Below are 22,224 nucleotides of genomic sequence, written 5' to 3' on the forward strand. Positions count from 1 at the left end.
TCAACACCATTCCCATTTTGTTGCGCAATTGTCGTTGTATCGGATGCATGCTTGCCTCTCGCTGCAACAACCATTCTGCAGTTTCTGGTGTCAGACAAGCTAATACACACGTTCTTTGTGTGTTGGCTAGTAGTAGCCTAGGTGTGAAAACAGCAGGGGCTCGGGCTGCTATAGAAAGTGCTATACTGTGACTGGCTGACCACTGTCTGTGACCAGGCACGTCTCAAACTCTTCTCCCTTCTGTCTCCAAAACTATATGGAATCAATGCACTACCGTCCCTACCCATTACAATCAGAACTGCAGCCTCACTCCCAATCTTCCGCTGTAGACAACCCACCTTTTCACACTCCATCATGGCCCGTAGCACTTCCCTACCCCCTTAGATAGCACCTTTGTAGACTTAGATATAGCATTTGATACAGACTTATAGCTTCAGCATGTTTAACAGCACTAGAATTGCATTGTATGTAGTCACAACACTTTATGTATAGGCTACCGGTAGTATAGTTTCATTATATAGATATTCCACTGTTACGTTCTTAGCGTACACATTTTTCATGATAACTACTTTATATGTATGTGATGTATTGCCATGCTTTTTGTTCTTGCTTAATGTAAATCGCTCTGGATTAAGAGCGTCTGCTAAATGCCTAAATTGTAAATTGTAGGCATCAGATCAGATTTCTGCAGCGAAATATATGGGGGAACAAACGTATTTTCCCGTCAGTTCAAGTGAAAGCCGAGAGAACACACACGCACAAAATGCATCAAACCTCCATGGACTCAATGGTGTGAATGATCATGAATTACTTTATTCATCGAGGTGAAAACATGCGATTTATTGTGCTGCTTATTATGCTGCTGGTGCCTCTTTCTTTTTATTTTTTTTTATGTCGGCTCCACTCGGATCAGAACCAATTTCAGAGGTCCATTAAGCCAGGTTTGGGTAGCCTTGGTACCCAAGCTTTCATTTTCGTCTGCGCAAAAATTGGAGGGGCCAGGGGGCTGACGGACAGATCGGTGAAATCCAATCAGGGCGTGCATAAATCTCAGCCGCGACCCGCCCCTCTAGACCAGAAACCTAACACGTTAGCTCAGGCTATAGGGTTTATAGTATTATCTATTATATAATAATATTATCTATTATTTTTAACCGGTGTATACTACTACTACTACAACTACAGGGTTCTACATTTATTATCTATATGTTCATTATTTATTTATTCTATTCTTATTAGCCTACTATAAGTTTGTTTATTCAATCTAATGTTTCACGTAGACTAGTTCTAACTTTCACGAGTAGGCCTATATGAGCTTGAATGTCCCTTATTAAATAGAATTTACTTTAATATTTACAATCTAGTCTTTAACCAGCTATAGTGCATATAGTTAGTAAATTAAATTCAGAGGAGCCGGGGGACTCATCCATTGGTCACACTCTTCGGACTTCGGAGCTACATGAAACTCTCATTACACTTGAGACTTGAAAGTGCAGCTGGTAGCTGGCAAAATGCTCATAAACAGCTTAAAATTGATATTGTAAGATACAGAATCAGAATCAGAATCAAACTTTATTGTCACATCACATTACAAGTAACATGAATGACATTCTCAACTGTGCAGGCCCATCAATGCTGTTAAAGAATAGACCAAGGAAGAGTGCATAGAAGTAGAATAAAGTGGCTAATGTGCATACTAATTTAAGAGTCATGGATGGATGTAAAGGAGAGTCAATTTAAAACACATTTCAGTTCGGTGTGCAGTGGCCACAGGCTTAGCTCTTATAAACTGTCCAGTAGTCTTGTGGTATTGTTCGTGATGCTCCTGTATTGTTTGTCTGGCCGTGGTGCCACAGTGGTTTGAACAGACCATGGCTGGGACGTGGTAAATAAATGTCCCTGATGATATACTTTCGGCCATAACCACCTCAGCAAGCACCTTTGTACGAAATTAGTGACGTCTCTATTGGGGCCAAATCAAGTCAAACCAAGACTAATCAGATCTGGTCCGGAATATCACTTGATTTCAACCAACAATTTTGCCCACTAAGACGGACGTCCCTGGATGAATCAGAGAGGCCAGATCAACTTAACTCATATCATAACTATAGTCAGATCTGGAGAGGGGGAAGCTCACGATGTGCTGTTTTCACCACTCTATTGTGCTTTGCGTTCAGGGGTGGTACATTTGCCAAACCAGGCGGTCAGGACACTCTCGATGCTGCTACTGTAGAGCGCTCTTAGGATGCGAGGGCTCACTCTGAAGTCTGAACTTCTTCATGGTATGTGTGGCCCACTAGGCCCCTCGAAATGTGTATTCCAAGGAACATGAAATCACCGGCCTTCTCCACTGCAAAACCATTCATGAGATTGGCATTCTAAAGTCCACGATCAGCTCCTTGGTGTTATCAAAGAGCTGTATCCATGTCTGCCAATTGGTCATGTCAATGTAGCACACTGAGTGCAGATACAGTGGGTTGCTGCCAATATAATTAATGTTTCTGCACTTTATGGACCAAACCCACCTACCACCACATCTATTGTTGCACAGTTGCAGGAATCAAACCCCCAGAATTAGGGTGTACTCCTACCCGGGGTAGAACAAAATTTGTTTTTTGTGTCATATGTTTAAAATTTCCCCTTCATGTACCACACAAGAAAAAAAGCTACACTGAGAAAGTTCAAAGTGAATCCTTTGTAATGTGTTACCTGTTAGTTGTTTATTGTCAGGTGAAACCTGACTAATCAAAGCACAATCATGAAATGTAGACGACAAGATCGACACCCTAGTCATACTGACAGCCTATATAGCCTGATTGAATGCAAACAACGGCCGTGAGGTTGTGACACAAAAACATACAACATTACTAAAATAATAACAATACTAATATGGGTAGGGGGGGACGGGGGACACAACGGAGACAAGAACACAACGGAAACAGCGCTTCTTTGACCTGACAAATATTACTATATAATAATTTCTTGTTACATCATACTTGTGTAGCCCCCAGCCAAGACCCAGCCCGTAACAGCCCTGCCAATCGGGCTCAGCCCTAAGCGGCCAGGATGCCAATATTTGCTTCTACCGTGAATCAGCACTCTTTTATATTATAGGCCTCATTATAGGCGGAAATAGCAAAAAGTCTTCTTGAAATGGATGCTCAGGAGTTTTACATTTACATTAGCTGCAAAAAATCTGCAATAAAATTATTCACCCAATTCCTTCAAGTCCCCAACTTCCTGGAAAAATGGAGCAAGTTATTCCTGCACCATTTTCCACCTGCTGGTTGTATTTACAGTATTTACATCATATTTGTACTTTTTACATCTTTAAAAAAAAGAAAAAAGAAAATAAAGAAATACCCCAGATTCATTGGCTCATGATGCATTTCCTCACACAGCCTTTCCCATTTCCGCCTGACAAGATTTTCAGCCAATTCGCGTTTTCTTCAATACACACTTTTTCACACATGTTTTGTCCCAAACTGTAGGCTACATATTTATCTCTGTAGGTACTAGGTATGTGTTTGAGATCTATGTCAGATTCCTTTCCAATTGACTAAATTGACTCAAAGCTTGCTGGAGGGTCTGTTTCGCAAGAAATGCCACAACAAATCATGAACTAAGCGTTCGATTGGCATGAAACTTTGCAAGTCAAGAGGTGCACGCACATCCAAACAGTGCTGGATCAAAAAAGATAATACTGTAAATAAATAGAGAAGGTCTGCACACCGTCTTAATGCTCCCAAAATAATTTAATAACAGAGCAATAAAAACAAAAGTTTCGGCCTCTACATTTTGGCCTATAACCCTTGAACCGTAGGTCATACTGTAATTAGATTCACAAAATTGTAAATCAAATTTCTTACAAAAATGTCATTATATATTCATTGCGACATCCAATAAACCCCAAATTGGAATCACATGAGGGGCTTCTGTTGACCGCACTTCCAAGTAGGGCCGGACCTAAATTTTTGGGCCTGTTGAGAACTCTAGTTTTTGATGCCGGCTGCCGGCCATGGCTGCACTTATGACTTTGGAGCAGAGTTTGAATGGACAGGTATCAGTCAAAAAGGAGACATCGAAGGGTGGGGAGGATCAACATATATCGCACTATAATAGGCTAATGTGAAAAGAGTGCCATTTGTTCTTACGCCTTTGATGGCAATTGCATGATTTGTTGTTTCAAAATGTGTTTTGCAAAAATCCACCTTTTGGTGGCGCTATAACAGGCCAATGTGAAAATGGTGGGATATATTCCTCAGCCTAGTAGGAAAATGCGTGAAAGATTTCACATAAATTGCACGCTGCGTTCATGATTTGAGGCTTTTTGTTCAAAACAGGCCAATCCTGCAAACTTTGAAAACCAATGTTAGCCAATTAGGATGGAATATGAAATATCGGACAGATCCGTCTTGAGCACGATTATAGAGATACTGTGCAACGATTTGCGGGATCTTTGGACAAAATCTTGAGGAGTAATATAAAAATATATGTTTTACAAAAGTCGGCCTCCTGGTGGCGCTATAACAGGCTAGAATTTGGGGCAGAGGTTCATTGTTGGCATCCAGGGAGTGTGTGTGCAAAGTTTGGCATCGACCGGGTTAACGAACGGTGCCGGAGATTAGCTGTACACAGACGGACGGACAGATGGACGGACGGACGGACGGAAGGACGCACGGACGCACGGACAGATTGACGGACGCACTGACGCACTGACGAACGGAGTGCAAAACATATTCTCTCCCCATGCCTTCGGCCTGGTGGAGACAATGAGAGAACAGGTCCATATATGGAGATCTTAGGGTTTGATGAGGTCAGATCAACATGGTGTCCATGAGGCCAGATGTTGAGTTGCTGGCCGACTCCATATTCAGATCAGGTGATGATCCAGTCTTCTCCGTGTATGGCTTTCCAGGGTTTGATGAGGTCAGTGTCGTGATCTTCATATATGGAGATGGCCACATATGGAGCATGTCACAAGGCGTGACAGACAGACTGAAGGCTCATTCATAGTCTGGATTTTCGGTGGTGAGGTGACCACCTCTCCGGTGGTGAGCTGACCACCGGAGCGGAAATAACGTTGCGCGGTGGTGAGTAGAAACAGAGAGAAGGGCTGGTATGGTGGCGGTGGTTTGCTCTTCACGTGACGTCATGTTGTAGTTCGGTGGTCACCTAACCACCGAAAATCCAGACTATGTATGAACCTTTACTGACATGAAATGCAGGTTTTCATAGTAAACTGCGACCTACAGTCGCAACAAACTGACTGCCCCCCACAGCTTCCTCATCTCCTGATGGCTGCATCTCACGGCTGACTGACACAGCCCTGAGTATAGGCAACCCGGCCTGGCAGGGTTCTGCATTCCAAATTTTAAATAAAAAGCTACAAATAAATATCAACAAAGGCACCCATGCATGCTTACAGGCAAGGATATTGACACATGTGCATGCCTCTTAACTGCATTTCAGTACAGTAGTCCACAAACGGAGTATACAATATGAGTTCTGAAGGCTAGGTAGTCCCATAATATTCCATGGGGTATCATTATTTGGAGTTGACTTTTTTCGATGGAATGCTGGGGTCATCCGTGGGATTTTACATCAAATTCACTTGAGACTCCTGCTGTTTAGCTATACAGTATCTATTATGACAAATAGATCGAACAATACTTATTATTATCGGGACTGTTAGGTGTAGGCCTACAGTATATGTAGCTTCATTCTCTGTTTTCCTGAAACAATTTAGAGACCAGCCTACTTATTGAATGATTGAATGACCTATGTACTGTATATCCCAGTTGTGTCCCTGTTCCATTTTCAAGGACATGCAGAAATGATCTGACTGCACTGCCGTCTGCTGCTAGCTGATTGAGTCCTGCTTCAAAGAAAATTATGCATATTATTATGACAGATGGGTGAAGAAAAAGACAGGAAGGTGTTCTTGTCCTTGTTTTAGGCATGTTGACCACTTAAGAGACCCTATACTGTACTTACTGTACGATAAAATACAATCGTTAAGCTCACAACATAGTAGTCGACATGCTATTTTAGCTATTTATAAAGAAAACAACAACAACACATTTTTCTATATGACATGTTTTTGAACTGATATCACATCAAGAATTAAATATACAGACAGACATACAGGGGAAGGCTTCATCTGAACATTGGGGCCCGGAGCCCACGTTGGGAAACACAATTCTACACTTATTCATGCTTCTTCAAAAGGTGTACATAATATATATGACTAATTAAAAGCCAATACATTTAATTAGAGCACTTTATTTATTTATTATTTTTGTATTACATTTATTTAATATCTTTAATAAATACATTATTGAGTTATTGAGTTATATGGACTATTATTTGGGCACATTTTTATACAGGGAAGTAGCTTATCGGTCAGAAATTAACAGGTGGTCCGCAATAAGGAGAAATTAACTTTATTAGTTTGTTCTGCTCATGTGAGTAGTGTCAAGTAGTGATGTGATGTTGATGAATATCTTCTCAAAACATGACAGCATAAACTGCTCTAAAGGATGAATCCCCTCCGGTGATTGGGTGGCTCTGGGTTTGTAAGCTCACTTTTAATTGGCAGCAGACAGTCCTGTCTGTGTGGTGTGCTCTTCTATTCTTTCAGTGAGTGCAGCCAGCCAGTCAGACAGTGATGGTTGTGTGTGCTGTCTGAACTCGTGCTAACTCTAGTAGCCTTCGCTAGCTACACAACAATGAATGAAACAATGTTTTCCTAGCAGTAGCAGCACACATTTAATTCAAATAGGTTTACTTCGGTGAGACAGCCTGCTGTCTGTCTGCGAGACCATCGTTACGCTACATGTGCGAACAGGAGGTGAGTCCAAGTTTGTTTGAGCGTTTGTCTCAATAGTTGACAGTCAGATTCATGTGATGGCGATGTCATTGATTGAACATATGGCAAAACTACACCGGGTGCGTGCTGTTTACTAGCAAAGAAGTTTGCCGATTTTGTGAAGTTGTCAAGAGTGTGCTGCTGCGCCCTGCGGTCATCTGTATTAATGCGAAAACATGACTGATTGTTCCAAAGGATTCCATAGCATGGAGCTTGAGGACCAGTGGTGGAAGGGACAGCTTGCTGCAGATATATACCAAGCCCTGCGCTACAAAGTAAGTATAGGATAATAGGAATGAATTGAAAATGGTGGACCCTATTGTAAACAAGTGTAATGCTTTTTATGGTGTCGTCCACAAGTTTTTGTATTGAGTTGTGCTGGAAATGTACTGTAATTCTGCAAACTGTTAATACATACTTCAATCAATAAATCAATCAATCAATCCAATCAATCAAGGATATAAGCTATCATTTGGCTGTGTGACTGATGAACTTAAAAGGAGTACTACACCCATTTTCAACCTCATCTTCACAAGCAGCTCAATTTGCTCATTATAAGATGGCACCATTTCTGCATGTCAGAGGTGGACTGTGGACATTACAGAATAAGAAGCTTTATTTTTACAATTACAATTGTAAGAGTATATTTAAGTTAACTTTCCAGGAAGTGAGAGGCTGAGTTTGGAACCCCCATGATGATCGGTAGTTAGGTTTCTAAACTGTCCACATTCCACTAATGAGATTAGCTGCAAATTGCAACACTAGCTTTTTTCCCCCCTAATCTGTTGAATCTAGAGTTGCAACACGCCATTGACGGCTCATACATTGTATTCAGTATTGTATTAAACAACGTTAAACTCACCAAAATTGCAGCTGTACGGTCCTGTGGACCATCTGTTTTCCTTTTTTACATTTTTAATTGCACATAATGCAGGAGGCAGCAGGATGTTGCTTTATTGAAAACAAGTGCTTCCAAACTCCAGCACTAATCAAAAAAATAATCACCAGCAGGGAATTTATTGTCACAGAAAGCAGTTCATAACATATAACACTTCGCAGATATAGAGGATAATTCAAGCTTTTCGTACATCTGCAAAGTTGGTAAGTTTATAGAACTTTTCTGTTTGGATGTATGTGCTGTCAGTGACTGGTGTTGTATGGGCTGTCAGTGGCAGGTGTTGTATGTGCTGTCAGTGGCTGGTCTTGTATGGGCTGCCTGTCAGTGGCTGGTGTTGTATGGGCTGTCAGTGGCTGGTGTTGTATGGGCTGTCAGTGGCTGGTGTTGTATGTGCTGTCAGTGGCAGGTGTTGTATGTGCTGTCAGTGGCTGGTCTTGTATGGGCTGCCTGTCAGTGGCTGGTGTTGTATGGGCTGTCAGTGGCTGGTGTTGTATGGGCTGTCAGTGGCTGGTGTTGTACGGGCTGTCAGTGGCTGGTGTTGTATGGGCTGTCAGTGGCTGGTGTTGTACGGGCTGTCAGTGGCTGGTGTTGTATGGGCTGTCAGTGGCTGGTGTTGTACGGGCTGTCAGTGGCTGGTGTTGTATGGGCTGTCAGTGGCTGGTGTTGCAACTCTAGAATCAATCCATTATATTAAAAACAAAATCTAGTGTTGAAAATTGTGGCTACTCTGAGATGCAGAGAGAGAAGACTGATATGGTGCCATCTTAATGAGTATTTAGTGCAGACCAATTGATATGAAGATCATGAGATGTAAAATGAGTGAGAGATTTTGACCATCCAAAATGTGGAATGCCCTCCCTGACACCAGGGCATAAATCACTGGTTCTGAAAAACTATCTAGGCATGGATGATTTTCCCACCAGAGGAGATAAATGCAAATTAGTTTTTAGTTTTCCCTTTTCTTGTATTATTGTGTTATTTCTTTGCTATGTTGATGAATTGAATACACAACACAATGGAAAGGAGTCCCCCTTTGGCCTTAATGTCTGACTGTACCGTGTGCTGTTTACATTTTGTTGACTAAAGTATTCAATCAATCATTACCAGGAGCTGAAGTTGCCTTCCTACAAAGGACAATCCCCTCAGCTCAACTTCAGGAGGTACTTTGCGGACCTGATCGCCATCGTCAGCAACCGCTTCCAGCTGTGCCCTTCAGCCAGACACCTCGCCGTCTACCTGCTCGACCTGTTCATGGACCGCTACGACATCACTGTACAACAACTTCACATGGTCTCGCTCTCCTGTCTTCTCTTGGCCAGTAAGTGTACAACTGACTGTGTTTTAATATTGAGACCTGAGACCCAGTTTGACAAATGTCTTAATCTAAATCGTGTTTCTATGTCAGTGGTTCTCAAACTATTTAATGTAATTGGCCGCTGACCCCCACATCTGAAAATGTGTCGTTCCAGGGACCTCCCCAGAAGCAAAGATATGAGTTAAAAGCGTTCGCTGTGAAATAATATATATTAAAAGATTTGCGTACGTTTTCATGATTTTTCATGATTGCTCTTCCATTGGTCCAGACTGTATGATGAAGCATTTGGAAATTGCAAGAGTCAACCGTCTGGTAACGCGAGACTAATGGCACAACAATGTAATTGTCACTCCTCTTCCTACGTAGGTAAATTTGAGGAGAGGGAAGACCGGGTGCCCAAGCTGGAGACGTTGAACAGCCTGGGCTGCATGAGCTCCATGAACCTGGTGCTGACCAAGCAGGGCTTGTTACACACCGAGCTGCTGCTGCTAGAGACCTTCCATTGGAACATCTGCCTTCCCACGGCGGCCCACTTCATCGAGTACTACCTGTCCATCGCCGTCCACGACGCTGACCTCCACGACGGCCTGCCCATGACCTGTCTGGAGAAGACCAAGCTGTATATGACCAAGTACGCCGACTACTTCCTGGAGGTTTCCTTGCAAGGCAAGCGGCGTTTTTTTATTTTTATTGAGTATGATCTGTGATGTAATGTTGTTGTTTTCATTCAACCAGTGGTCCTTGAGGCCGTTCCAGGTGGTCCCCAGCTAAATGATGGAGAGTTGGTAACCAAATGGACCATTATAGATCTTTAACTCTTGAGAGCGTAGAAACCCATGTGGGTCCATTTGGTTTCATTTTACACTCAAGAGTTACATTATTATCTGCATTGCTTAATTTACAAGAAGTCTACACAATTAGAGAATGTAGAAGAATTGTTACTTTGATCAATGTTTGCCGAAAGCAAATGGGCCTTAAAAGTTAAAAGGGTTGAAAAACCTTGTATTAAACTGTGATATTTCTCTATTAAATATTTTTTCTGACCCACATCCACACTTATGGCTCCCCATCCAATTTGTAAACCAGACGGCATTTATAGTACGTGTTAATTAAAGAGGATAATTGCTCCTGCAGGTGGTGACAGGCTCTTGTTGTTTTCTTAGATCATGTGTTCCTGTGTTTTGCTCCATCGCTGGTGGCTGCTGCTTGTGTGGCCGCCTCCCGCCTCGTCCTACACCTGTCTCCTGCATGGCCCTCCCGTCTACAGTGCCTGTCTGGCTACTCCTGGGACAACCTGGTCCCCTGCGCTGAGAAGCTACTCATGTGAGTGCCTGTCAAGACACACTATCGTTTTTAATGTGTGTGTGAGTTTAATTAGTCCATAAACACGGAGAGGAATTTGTCTTGATGACAATGATGCAGGATCACATTGGCAATGTATTATTAATGAGACTGTGCATGTAAGGAGACTCATGGAATATACTACAGGTCCATCCCAACTAATTAGAATCTGAAAAAGTTCATTATTTGCCATAATTTAATAAAAATAAATAAACTTTCATATATATTAGATTCATTACACAACTGAAACAATTCAAGCCTTTTATTGTTTTAATATTGAGGATTATGGCGTACAGCTCATGAAAATAAAATAATCCTATCCCAGTGAATTAGAATATTTTACGAGACCACTAAATTTCTTTTTTTTTTTTAAACGAGAAATGGAGACCATCTGAAAAGTATATTAATGTATGCAGTTACTACTTGGTCTGGGCTACTATTTCCAACGAGTGCTTCCAAACTCCAACACTCCATGCTGCTCAATGTTTTGCCACTCTAGATGAGGGGGTAGGGAAGATTTTAAACTCTGGCCCTTCACCTTCAACCTCCAGGAGGTACAGACAGAAAAACCAGAGATTAATACGCGTTCATTTTCATGATTATGACAAGATTCGTACCAAAACACCTCTGGAATGAATACACACACAGAACCAATGAGTTATAATAAATATCTATAAGTTTTAATAATCAAAGCCCTATAAACTAATGTACAATTATGTTTGGTCCTATAGCTACAACAGTATAATTTGAGCCTAATACAATCATAATGAATCAAATATGGATGTAAACAATCAATGATACCGTTTACCGACAGAAGTCTCCCGATTAGACACCAGGAGACCCCTGGACCCTCTGCTACGGCAAGGTTGGTGAGAAGAGTGACCATTTCATGGGCCGACAGAGATATATATAATATTTACAAGTTGTCAATATAGCCAATCAGAGTTCATTTCTTCAGGGGCGCGCTTGGCCATCCCCTCATTTGGAGTGTCGCGTTGGTCCCTTCTTCCGGACTCTGCCCCCTGGGTGTGTGTGGGTGTATGTGTCGATGTTTTCAATTAAATGTGCCAGTCATTATGAGATCATCTTTACCGTATGTGTGTGCATTAAATAAGCCGGTCAGTATGTACTCTTACTAGTGTGTGTGTGTGTGTACCCTGTATGTGTGCCTCCCCTTGCCACTGCCCCTTGTTTACACAGTCGAGTTGCGTTGACCTGCGTTGGCGACCCGAGAGGGTGGGAGAGAGAGAGAGAGAGAGAGACAGAGACAGAGACAGAGACAGAGACAGAGACAGAGACAGAGACAGAGACACAGACACAGACACAGACACAGACAGACAGACAGACAGACAGACAGACAGACAGACAGACAGACAGACAGACAGACAGACAGACAGACAGACAGACAGACAGACAGACAGACAGACAGACAGACAGACAGAGAGAGGGGGGGGGGAGAGAGAGGGAGAAAGAGAGAGTGCATGCACGAGCATGCACGCGTGGGAGAAAGATGCCTCTGTGTACTTTATTTTCTAATATTTACTAATTTGAATTTTAGCTTTTAGTGATGCCTGTTAATATTAAATAAACATAAACTTTTTAATAATCTCATAAAAAGCATAAAAAGCCTCCAGTCCCTCCCAAGATTTTTTAAAATTTACTTTTATTAAATAGTTAAATAGTTGGACTATATTGATCGTCTAAGGCATTTTATGTGCACACTCTTATAGGTGAACTTTCCAGTTTTTATTTTTTCTGTAGCATTTGTTCTATTTTATTAATTTGTTAGAGTTTTTAGTCCCAGACTGTCTTAAATTGTATATTATTGTATATATATATAATATATTGTATATTAGATTACACGGGGTTCTTCCCCTGACCTGAATAATGGCATTACCTGAATAGGGCTACCGGGAGAATTTTTTTTTAAAAGTCCTTATCACTTGTTATTTATTCTATCAAAGCAGCATTGACCTTTGCCCTTGGCATGTTAGCATAATAGCTCATGTGAGTAATGACACTACGTAAAAAGTCTGTTCTACCTTAACTTTCAAATAGCAACACATATTTATTTTTTAACATGCAAATGTAACATCATTCTGTTTACCTACTTATCTAATGGCCAGGGATGAGGGAGAGATACTGTAAAATTGTTCCTGTCTGTGGATTATACACAGCCTTACTTTAAATTGATCACACACACACAATAGAATTATTTTTATTGTTAATATTAGTCTCTTGCTTATACCAAGAGATATATTTTGTTGAGTTTTGGAGTTCCCGGTTGGTTGGTTCACACCTGGTTAAAAAGCATCACAAAATTGCACCAACAAACCACGCTAAAAATGAATTTCTCTTTCCTTACTTACTACTAGCTTCTAAGTGTCACTGAGCTAGAAATGGCTAATCTACTGTTTACTGAGTGCACACACTCGTGCGCACATTTAATGTGTATGGGGCTGATGTGTAAAACTGCCAGATTTCCAATTTTTTCCTAAAAAAGGGTCAGATAACAGCAATATTTGACGTTCACATCTCAACATCCGCGTATACTGGGCCGTGGTTGGCTGGTCCGATACGCCTTGAAGTCACTTGATGAAAGATACTCCTTGGTTGCTGAGAAGGATGAAAAAGTACAATGTTCATCTTTGTTGTTGACACATGCCCCCCAAAGTTTGTCCCCACAAAGTTCATGTCACCAGAGTTCATGTGTTTGCTCCACCATAGTCCTTTCACTTTCCATTGTGCCGTTTTGCAAGTTGACTTTTATAGGCCAACTGAAAACTGAGTTGTTAAAGATTCAGCCTTTTTGGATGTAATATCATGTGAGCGAGAGATATTACTATACTTTGTACTTTAGTAGTGGCAGTTTTTCCTAAATATTTACTTTTGAACTTTTCATGTGTACCCTCTTGCGGGTCTATCTGTTTTAGATTGTTGAAATCATTGTGGCTCAAGGCTAATCTGACCTGTCAGATGTCAAATTGGTTATCTGAAACAGTGCACATACCTTTATAATCAGGCCTGTGGACACTTTTAAAGGAATTGTTGGTGCAGTTTACAGATGATAATCACAGATTTACAATATGGACACACAGTTTTATGTATACACTTTTGTCTTTTACTGTCTGGAGGCAACCCTAGTGCCTGGACCTGGTTACTTAGCCTATATATAAACATTATACACATGAGTGATTGTAGATTGGCTATTTTTCTTTACACTTATTTTAATATATAATTAAGCACGTGTAACAATTCACTTTACCTGGGGAGACCTACTTTTTGAATAAGGGTACCTAGGTTAGTATTTTTATTTCTTAAAACCGTTATAGTAAAGCATCCAATGGGTTAAATGAAAGATCCTGTTATTTTTATTAGTCAATTTGTATATGAGACATTTATTGTGCTTTTGACACAGACTATATAGATATACTGTATTTTTGTAAATGGTAGAGGGCACAATGCCTTATATTAGTAATGGTAGTAGGGATAATTAGATATTGTCACACAATTTATTCTAGAGTTAGACCTTAGTTTAAATACATTTATACATTTATTTCATAATAATTATCTATAGAGAATCTGATTTATTTTAGTCCATCAACTTTAAATTTGTCCAATAGTTAATATCTAAACCCTAACTTTACTATTTTGAGCCGGTAAATACCTTTTTTTTTTTCTCTTAAAACCAATTCTTTCCAAAAATACTTGAGTAAAAGTATCCGTGGTGCCGTATTAACCTATAAGTATTTCAAAGTACTATTGATATTTTTTTTTAAACAAATATTCCTTCTTCCCGCTACCTGTCGCTCTGGCCCCCTCTCCCACTGGTCCTGCACCAGACACTGAGAGAGAGAGAGAGAGAGAGAGAGTTGCATTTTATTTGTATTTTTAATCCTGAAACCTAAATCCTACATCCTGATTTTTTATTTTTTGCTCCTCACTGTATGCTGTCCAATAAAAAGCCAGCTAAACTACACTGTTCTCTAAATCCTCAATCATACTTTTACTCCTACTTTACTTTTGAGTACAGCAGCTAGATAAACACTCCACAATCACACTTTTACTCCTACTTTAGTTTTAATTATTTAATTAACAATGATACTTTGTTTCTCAATTTTTCTCCGGACACAGTTCACACCAGAGATGAATATGGTATTTTATGGGTGTATCTCTGAACTAAGTGTGGTGAAAAAATACCCTTACACAAAGCCACTTATGGGGCACGCCTTAACAGCGTACAGCATAGATGACGGCGAATCAAACCGTCACACCAGAGATGGTTATGGTATTTTATGGGTGTATCTCTGAACTAAGTGTGGTGAAAAAATACCCTTACACAAAGCCACTTATGGGGCACGCCTTAACAGCGTACAGCATAGATGACGGCGAATCAAACCGTCACACCAGAAATATCTGTAATTTCGCCTCACTATTCTCTAAATTATCTAAGCCGTGTCAACAATTTCTGAACCCAGTGTCCGGTCGGAGCAATGATTGTAACAAGGGAAACCCAGCACATAATAAAACTGTACTATTTTATTCCCTGCACCGTGGCTCAACGCTCCAGGCCGACACTACATGTCCAGAAAGAAATGCACCACTCAAAATAACCACTACGTTCACCACGGGCACAACCACCGGTGGCTTGTTTAGAACATAATGACGTTACTAATTCAACGTCACACTAGAGACCGCTTTTACAATTCTTATCTCTGAACTATATTTGACAGTTTTAACATATAGTCAAACCCTACATATATATATAGCCACTTACGAGGTACACCAAACCTACGCCAAACTATCAGACTTAGACAGTCCTCCAAGGGTGGCCCAGGCTGGCGATCCACATAGATGACGGCAATCTATCCGTCACACCAGAGTTGGGGTTCCATTCTTGACCTCTGAACTACATAGAGGATAAATATCCTATTTACATAGTCACATATGCTGTTACCAACATTGATGACGGCAATTTTCCGCCACACCAGAGTTTAATGGTCCATTCTTGACCTCTGAACTACATAGAGGATAAATATCCTATTTACATAGTCACATATGCTGTTACCAACATAGATGACGGCAATTTTCCGCCACACCAGAGTTTTGGGGTTCCATTCTTGACCTCTGAACTACATAGAGGATAAATATCCTATTTACATAGTCACATATGCTGTTACCAACATTGATGACGGCAATTTTCCGCCACACCAGAGTTTAGTGGTCCATTCTTGTCCTCTGAACTATAGTGGTAAATGACTTACAGTTTTAAATGATAGTCAGTCCACTATAGTCACATACGCTGTTACCAACATAGATGACGGCAATTTTCCGCCACACCAGAGTTTTTAGTGTTTCTCCATGTAATGACAACAAAGCCAATATTACATTTCTTAAATATACCTTTACTTTTATCTTTTCTAATTCTTGGCTCTTTCCAAGTGAGTATCAGTCAACTTTTGGGCTCATCACGAGAGCCTTAGACAGTTTAGCTAGGCTGAATAGATCTCATATACCCACTCACGTTTTTTATTTTTGGGCTGCCTTCAGCCGATTTTATTAACATGAGCACCCACACTCCCCAAGTGTAGGATATTTTTAAACCATATACTAGATAACCTGTAAAACCATGTTTCTAATATAATCACCATCCCCCCCGTATGGCTTTGACCTTTTTTACTCTTGATTTTTGACACCCCCATGGTGTTTCTGTTACCCTTTGTTACTCTTGATTTTTGACACCCCCATGGTGTTTCTGTTACCCTTTGTTACTCTCTGTTACTCTTTGTGAAATTAATCTGGCTAATGACTACTTTTGATCTAACCAGAATATTAGTCATCCATATTTGTTCTTTTAGAATTTAAACGGTAATCTTTTGGTAAACCGGAGTTGATTGATTGCAACTCAGATAGAATTTAGTATATCCAATTGCAGACTTTTTGTATGCATGGTACTTATTTTAGCCATCTATGCTTTTGGAAAAACGGTAGTGTGTTTTCCCTCAGATTCACTCAGATTAATTTAGCAAAAAATCCAATTATGATAAGCAGATAGAAAAATAGCATATCTGCTTACCTTATGTATGCCCGGGCCCCAGGCTCTGAGTTAGTCTGCAGGAAAAAAGAACACCGTCGACCTGGCGGAGTTTCCCAGACGTCCACTCCACCCTCTTTGGTCTGTTGCTGCCTTCCAGAGGTTCCGGTCCAAATCACGCCATAATCACGTCAGCAAGGTCACCAACTAGGGAAGATCTTAACCTCTGGCCCTTCACCGTTTAACCTCCAAGGAGGTATACAGACAGAAAAACCAGAGATCAATGCGCGTGTTCTTTTTCATGATTATGTATATACACAACTTGTACCAACACCTCTGGAATGAATGCAGACAACAAAGGAGTTATAATAATTATCTATAAGTTTTAATAATCAAAGCCCTATTAACTAATATACAGTTATGTTTGGTCCTATAGCTACAACAGTATAATTTTGAGCCTATTACAATCATAATGAATCAAATATGGAGATACAATCAATGATACCGTTTACCACACAGAAGTCCGAAGACTTCTGGACTCCCTCCAACGGCCCGAAAGTGAGAGAGTAACGAGTCCATGGGCCGACAGAGATATTTAACATTCCCAAGTTTGTGAATAGTAACCAATCAGAATAGAGAGTTTATTTTCTTCAGGGGTCCTCCTCTTTGAAGTGTCGCGTTGGTGTTTTTCTTCCGGACTCTGCCCCCCTAATATGATGTGTTCAATTAAACGTGCCAGTCATTATATTTTACCGTATGTGTGTATTTTAATAAGACTAGTGTGTGTGTGTGTGTGTGTGTGTGTGTGTACCCTGCACCCACATGTGTGCCTCCCCTGCCCTTTATTTGTATAGTCCAGAGGTCAGTTTAACCTGCTTAGGGGGACGAGAGAGAGAGAGAGAGTGAGTGAGAGAGAGAGAGAGAGAGAGAGAAGGGGGGGGGGGAAAGAGAGGGGGGGAGAGAGAGAGAGAGAGAGGGGGAGAGAGAGAGAGAGAGGGGGGGGGGGGGAGAGAGAGTGCATGCACGAGCATGCACGCGTGGGAGAAAGATGCCTCTGTGTACTTTATTTTTTCTACTTTAATAAATATTTACTGATTCCATGATTTGATTTTAGCTTTTAGTGAGGCCTGTTAATATTACATACAACATAAACATTTAAATAATCTAATAATCTCCCCCAGGGGGCGTGTCCTGATGGGAAAATCATGCATGTGCATGCTCTCTATTGTCAAGAGGAAGGTGTGAGACATAAGACAATGAACAATACAAATTAATTTACGGCTGTTATCAAAGCAAACGTGGGCTTCCATAACACCTCAACAGTGCCACAGGCTGATCACCTCCATTGATGTGATTTTAGTGGTCTCGTAAAATATTCTAATTCACTGGGACAGGATCTTTTGATTTCCATGAGCTGTACGCCATAATCATCAATATTAAAACAATATGAAGTATTGCAGTTGTGCAATGAATTATTTATTTTTATTGTGTGTGTGTGTGTGTGTGTGTGTGTGTGTGTGTGTGTGTGGGGGGGGGGGGGCTAAAGAATAAAGATACTGGCTATATTCTTACAGCAGTCTTTTAAATGATTAACAGTGCAGCCTTTTCTCTTTTCTTCTTCTTCTTTTTCCTCAGTGCACATGACGGTGATGTCAAGGAGGCCAATAAGCAGAAGTGCCAGAAGACTAGCCAACAGCAGCAGCAGCCGGGCCAGACGCTATACCACAGCTCAGGCCAGACGACTGCTGTGGCCCAATACATACACCGACCAAGCATGCAGCCATATCCCCAGCAGACTCTGCAGTCCATCATAGGCCCAGCCCACAGATCTACCACCTACCTCAACCACTCTGCTGCCAGTCTGCAGGCTCCTAGTGGTCCCCAGCATAGCCATACTCAGACCATCTCAGCCACGCTAGACCCAAAGGCTAATGTTCAAAACAGGGCCTACCAAGTTAGCATGCACTACACATGCGCTGCACCCTGCTTTGACCGTTGAAGTGTTCTCAGTAGAGTTTATTTTCTTTTTCATTTTTTGACTCCCTAATTCAGTTGTTGCCAAATTCACCCCCATGTATATAGTCACTGCCAACCACTATTGGTCTTGTGGGGTGGTGTAGGCCGTAGGGTAGATGACCACGTTTCCTCCAATACATATGGAGTCACCTGACAGTGAGGAGTTTCACCGGGAGGGTGTAATGCACACAGAGGTACACTGTATCCCTCCCTGCTCCACTCCCGGTAGAGTCGCTAGTGCAGTGACAGATAGCCTCGATCCCCGGCTGGCTTTCGTTGGAGCTCCCAGCCAAAGCTGGAGGCATTGTGGAGGAATCTTGACGCAAATTTCCACAATTAGTGGAGGTTTCAGTGTTGTAAGGAGAAATTGGGAGGAATGCTCAGTGTCATCTGTTTTTCTCTCTCTCAGACAGAGAAGGCAGGACTGTGCAGGATTAGATTGAATGAAAACCCACGCTTTTAATTTCCAAGGGACTAGCCGAGATTAGCACAGCACTTTGACCCAAATGTTTACACAATGTGCAATACGACCACTCTGTTGCGTAATTCTGTTGACAACCTGCAAAGGTTTCTTTTTCTTTCTTTCTTTTTTTCTTTCTTTCAAAAGCTGATTGAATGATTGAGTTATTTACCAGATGTGAGTATTGTAAAGTGGGTGGATGGTAGGTTTTTGTACCACTATAACCACTAATGTTACTTGATAATTTACCTGTGCTACAGGCCAAAGGTAGTCCTGCATTTGTTTATGACGAACTACCTCAGACTTATTGAATGTATATTTCCTTGTTTCCTGTAACCAGTTTATGGATGAAGGTGAAACATGTAGCATTAGTAAAATGAAAGGATTTATATGAAGATGTGGTGGACACTTAAGATAAGTGAGCACGGTTGTTAGGTGTACCTCGAACACTTTGCTTTTTTTAGGACTATTATTTGTACTTTATTATTAGTGTTGTAGGTTTCACAGTTTATTTGGCAGAGAAAATGGTTACACCTTTAGCAATGAGTGCTGTGCACTTATATGATGGTACTTTTTAAGTAAAATCCTACATGTTGATTGTACCAAGATAAACAGTCCAAAGTTTATTGCTTTCAAGACCCCAGTTGTGAGATTAAATGTACCTCACAATGCTGTTGTACACAAACCTTTGTCTAGTGTATCATTGTTGTTGTAGCCGTGCTAAACATCTGGGTGTCGAAGTCAACATTCCATTTGACTCAACATTCTTTCTCTGCTGTGGGAGACAAACAGATGTGCAGCAATGACCAGCCTGAAATTAGGCGTGTTTTCTACAGTATCGCTTGCCGTTGAGAACTGAATTACAATCTACTTTCTAAGTAGAGCTATTTGTAGCAAAAGCTACAAGGCTAACATTTTCAGTGGCACATCAACATAATATAGCACCACAGATGAGGTTTGTGAATTTGTAGCTTGCATTTCAGTTGAATTAGGTGCAAGGCACCTTACTAGTTACTTTTACTAAGCAGTTTGTACTATTTTGTAGCTAGCTTTTTTTTTTAAAGCTTTGTGTTGCTCAGTTAATTTTCATGAGGGCAGGAGCCTATCTCCTGTTTGTGTAGCGTGAGGCAGCTTGATGTACAAGTACACCCCCTGGACATGACTCTAGTATGTCGCAGGGACGTGCCCCCAATCCAACCCTTGATGCTGAGTGCCAAGCAGGGAGGCACTGGGTCCCCAATATTCAGGGTCTTTGGTATGACCCGGCTGAGGATCTAACCCCGACCTCCCAGTCTCAGGTAGCTAAAACTAGTATTTTAGCTAGCTCCAAAAAAAAGAACAAGGTAAGTATCTTGTGAATCTGTTTTTTGTTGAGTGAAACGGTTGTGCTCTACAGTGTAGACTAGAGTATAAATAGCAGTGTTTTTGTTCTCCAGTGCAGCTAGAACATAACACAGAGCCCATGCTGATGTTTGGCCACAATGGAAGAGCCACATGGACAGGATGTGGCTGTATGGGGGAAGAGGTGATTAGCCATAATCCGTACAACAGTGACATCTAAAGCCCAGTTCAGATACATACAAGATTTGCAGGCAATGTGTCTGCATACTGTATTTGATTTTGGTGCCGTGTGCACCGTTTTCATTAACATGGAGAAGTGTTCCAACTCTCAAGTGTTTGAACTCTGATTATATGGCAGTTTTCCAACTAAGATCTAAATATGAATCTGATAGGGGTTTAAGGTAATTCATGCGAGGTGATGCAGTGTGTTTTTAAATGTTTAATTCTTTCTTTTATACGATGCATCGGTCTGTGCTACTACTAGTCCAACTCACGGTTGCTTTCTCATAAACATGGTCGCTCGACCATGAATGACCATGCTCTCTCTCATATCAGGCTAGAGATGATTGTAGACTGACGCACTGTTCTGGTGATCTCATGGATATTTTCCCTGGTAAGTCATGAATAGGAAAGAGTATGACACTAAATCCCTCTTTTAACGACTTTAAGGCATGTTGTGAAAATTCTCTCAAGTGTCAACATTAAAACGTTTTTCAAAATTTCCGCAAAATGAATCTATTGTCTATTTATGAAAGAACTCTATTTATGAAAGAATGTTGCATTAGGGTTAACTTGTTTCAAGTAGTTTGCCATTTTACTATTTTAAAACATTTTAAAATAGTTCAACTAGCCAATCTACATCGACACGTGAGCTTGTAGATCAGCTATTTGAACTATTTTGAAATGTTTTAAAATAGTAAAAAATGGCAAGTAAGTTTCAGGGCAAGATATGGGTCTATGTGGAAAATGTACTTCTTCTGACAGATGACCTTGTCCTCAAACACTAATTTAAAACAATCTAGTGTGTCCCAATTATTCACCAAAAAAACATTCTAGAGGTCTTCCTATGCAGCTGTTCCTTTTGAGGTTGATAACAGACGGACAATCCGGATGACAAACTAAAACTTCCTCCGTCTCCTTCAGAACCTTTTTTATTCTTTATTTATTTGCACAATAAAAACGGTACAAAAAGGTAACATTATTAACAGACACAGGATTAAAAGTGCGGGTGAGAAAATATATATATGCTTCTCACCTAAAATAAATGAATAGTAAGTTAGACAAAATAACGTATGACAAACGACAAATACACTGTGGGTGCATGAGTGTGCATACTGTAAGTGTATGCGTGGCTTGCATGCCTGTGTATGTATGCAGAATAAGGCTACAAATATGGTAGAAGCAAGTGGAGAGGCTTGATTCATTCGGCTAGGCATCATGAGTTTGAACCCAGTTCTGAGGAAGAGACATTAATCATGTCCCATTTGATATATTGGAAATATGCCTCATTTGAAGTTGATTTAAGAGCTCCATGCAAGTTGACGATAGGATCATTAAATTAGGATTCTGAGTATGTTTGCTACCACTGCAGAAACAGATGAGTCAGACTAAAGTACCTGTGTGGAATAAGAACTTTAAGGATCCCGTAGGGCGTAGGCCTATCTGACAATCTAGTAGTCAATTGACTGGGAAATACCCATACCTTGGTGTCTTTTAACCCATTTTGGGCGGGAACCCCTTTTCGTGTTTTAAGCATTATGTTATACGTTTAGCGGTTGAAAAATAGCAGATCTACAAACCGCGCTATGAGTTTGTAGATCTGCTAAAAAAATAATAATCGTGAATATATATTCTTTCAGAGCCAAAGTTTTTAACTAAAATCATTGCTTCTGGGGTGTCCCTGGAACAACCTATTTTCAGATGTTTGAGAACAACTGACATAGATATA

The 22,224-nt window shown here is 40.8% G+C and overlaps 1 protein-coding gene across 3 annotated transcripts; it reads left to right on the top strand.

Moving 5' to 3' along the window:
• The first annotated feature begins 765 nt into the window (after window positions 1-765).
• On the top strand, window positions 766-20,940 carry ccnj (cyclin J). 3 transcript variants are annotated; one of them, XM_083774807.1, is made up of 6 exons: window positions 766-792; window positions 7,067-7,146; window positions 8,877-9,087; window positions 9,451-9,750; window positions 10,248-10,407; window positions 18,095-20,940. In XM_083774807.1, exons 2-6 carry the CDS (start codon window positions 7,078-7,080, stop codon window positions 18,456-18,458), a joined length of 1,104 nt encoding a protein of 367 aa, XP_083630933.1. In that variant the 5' UTR covers window positions 766-792; window positions 7,067-7,077; the 3' UTR covers window positions 18,459-20,940. The 3 variants fall into 3 exon arrangements, with proteins under 3 accessions (XP_083630933.1, XP_083630932.1, XP_083630931.1); XM_083774806.1 differs by lacking the exon at window positions 766-792 and adding an exon at window positions 6,834-6,853; XM_083774805.1 differs by lacking the exon at window positions 766-792 and having other exon boundaries at window positions 7,029-7,146.
• Window positions 20,941-22,224: the final 1,284 nt, after the last annotated feature.

The sequence above is a fragment of the Protomyctophum parallelum genome (genome assembly GCF_964188405.1).
Source record: "Protomyctophum parallelum genome assembly, chromosome: 10".
NCBI classification, from domain to species: domain Eukaryota; kingdom Metazoa; phylum Chordata; class Actinopteri; order Myctophiformes; family Myctophidae; genus Protomyctophum; species Protomyctophum parallelum.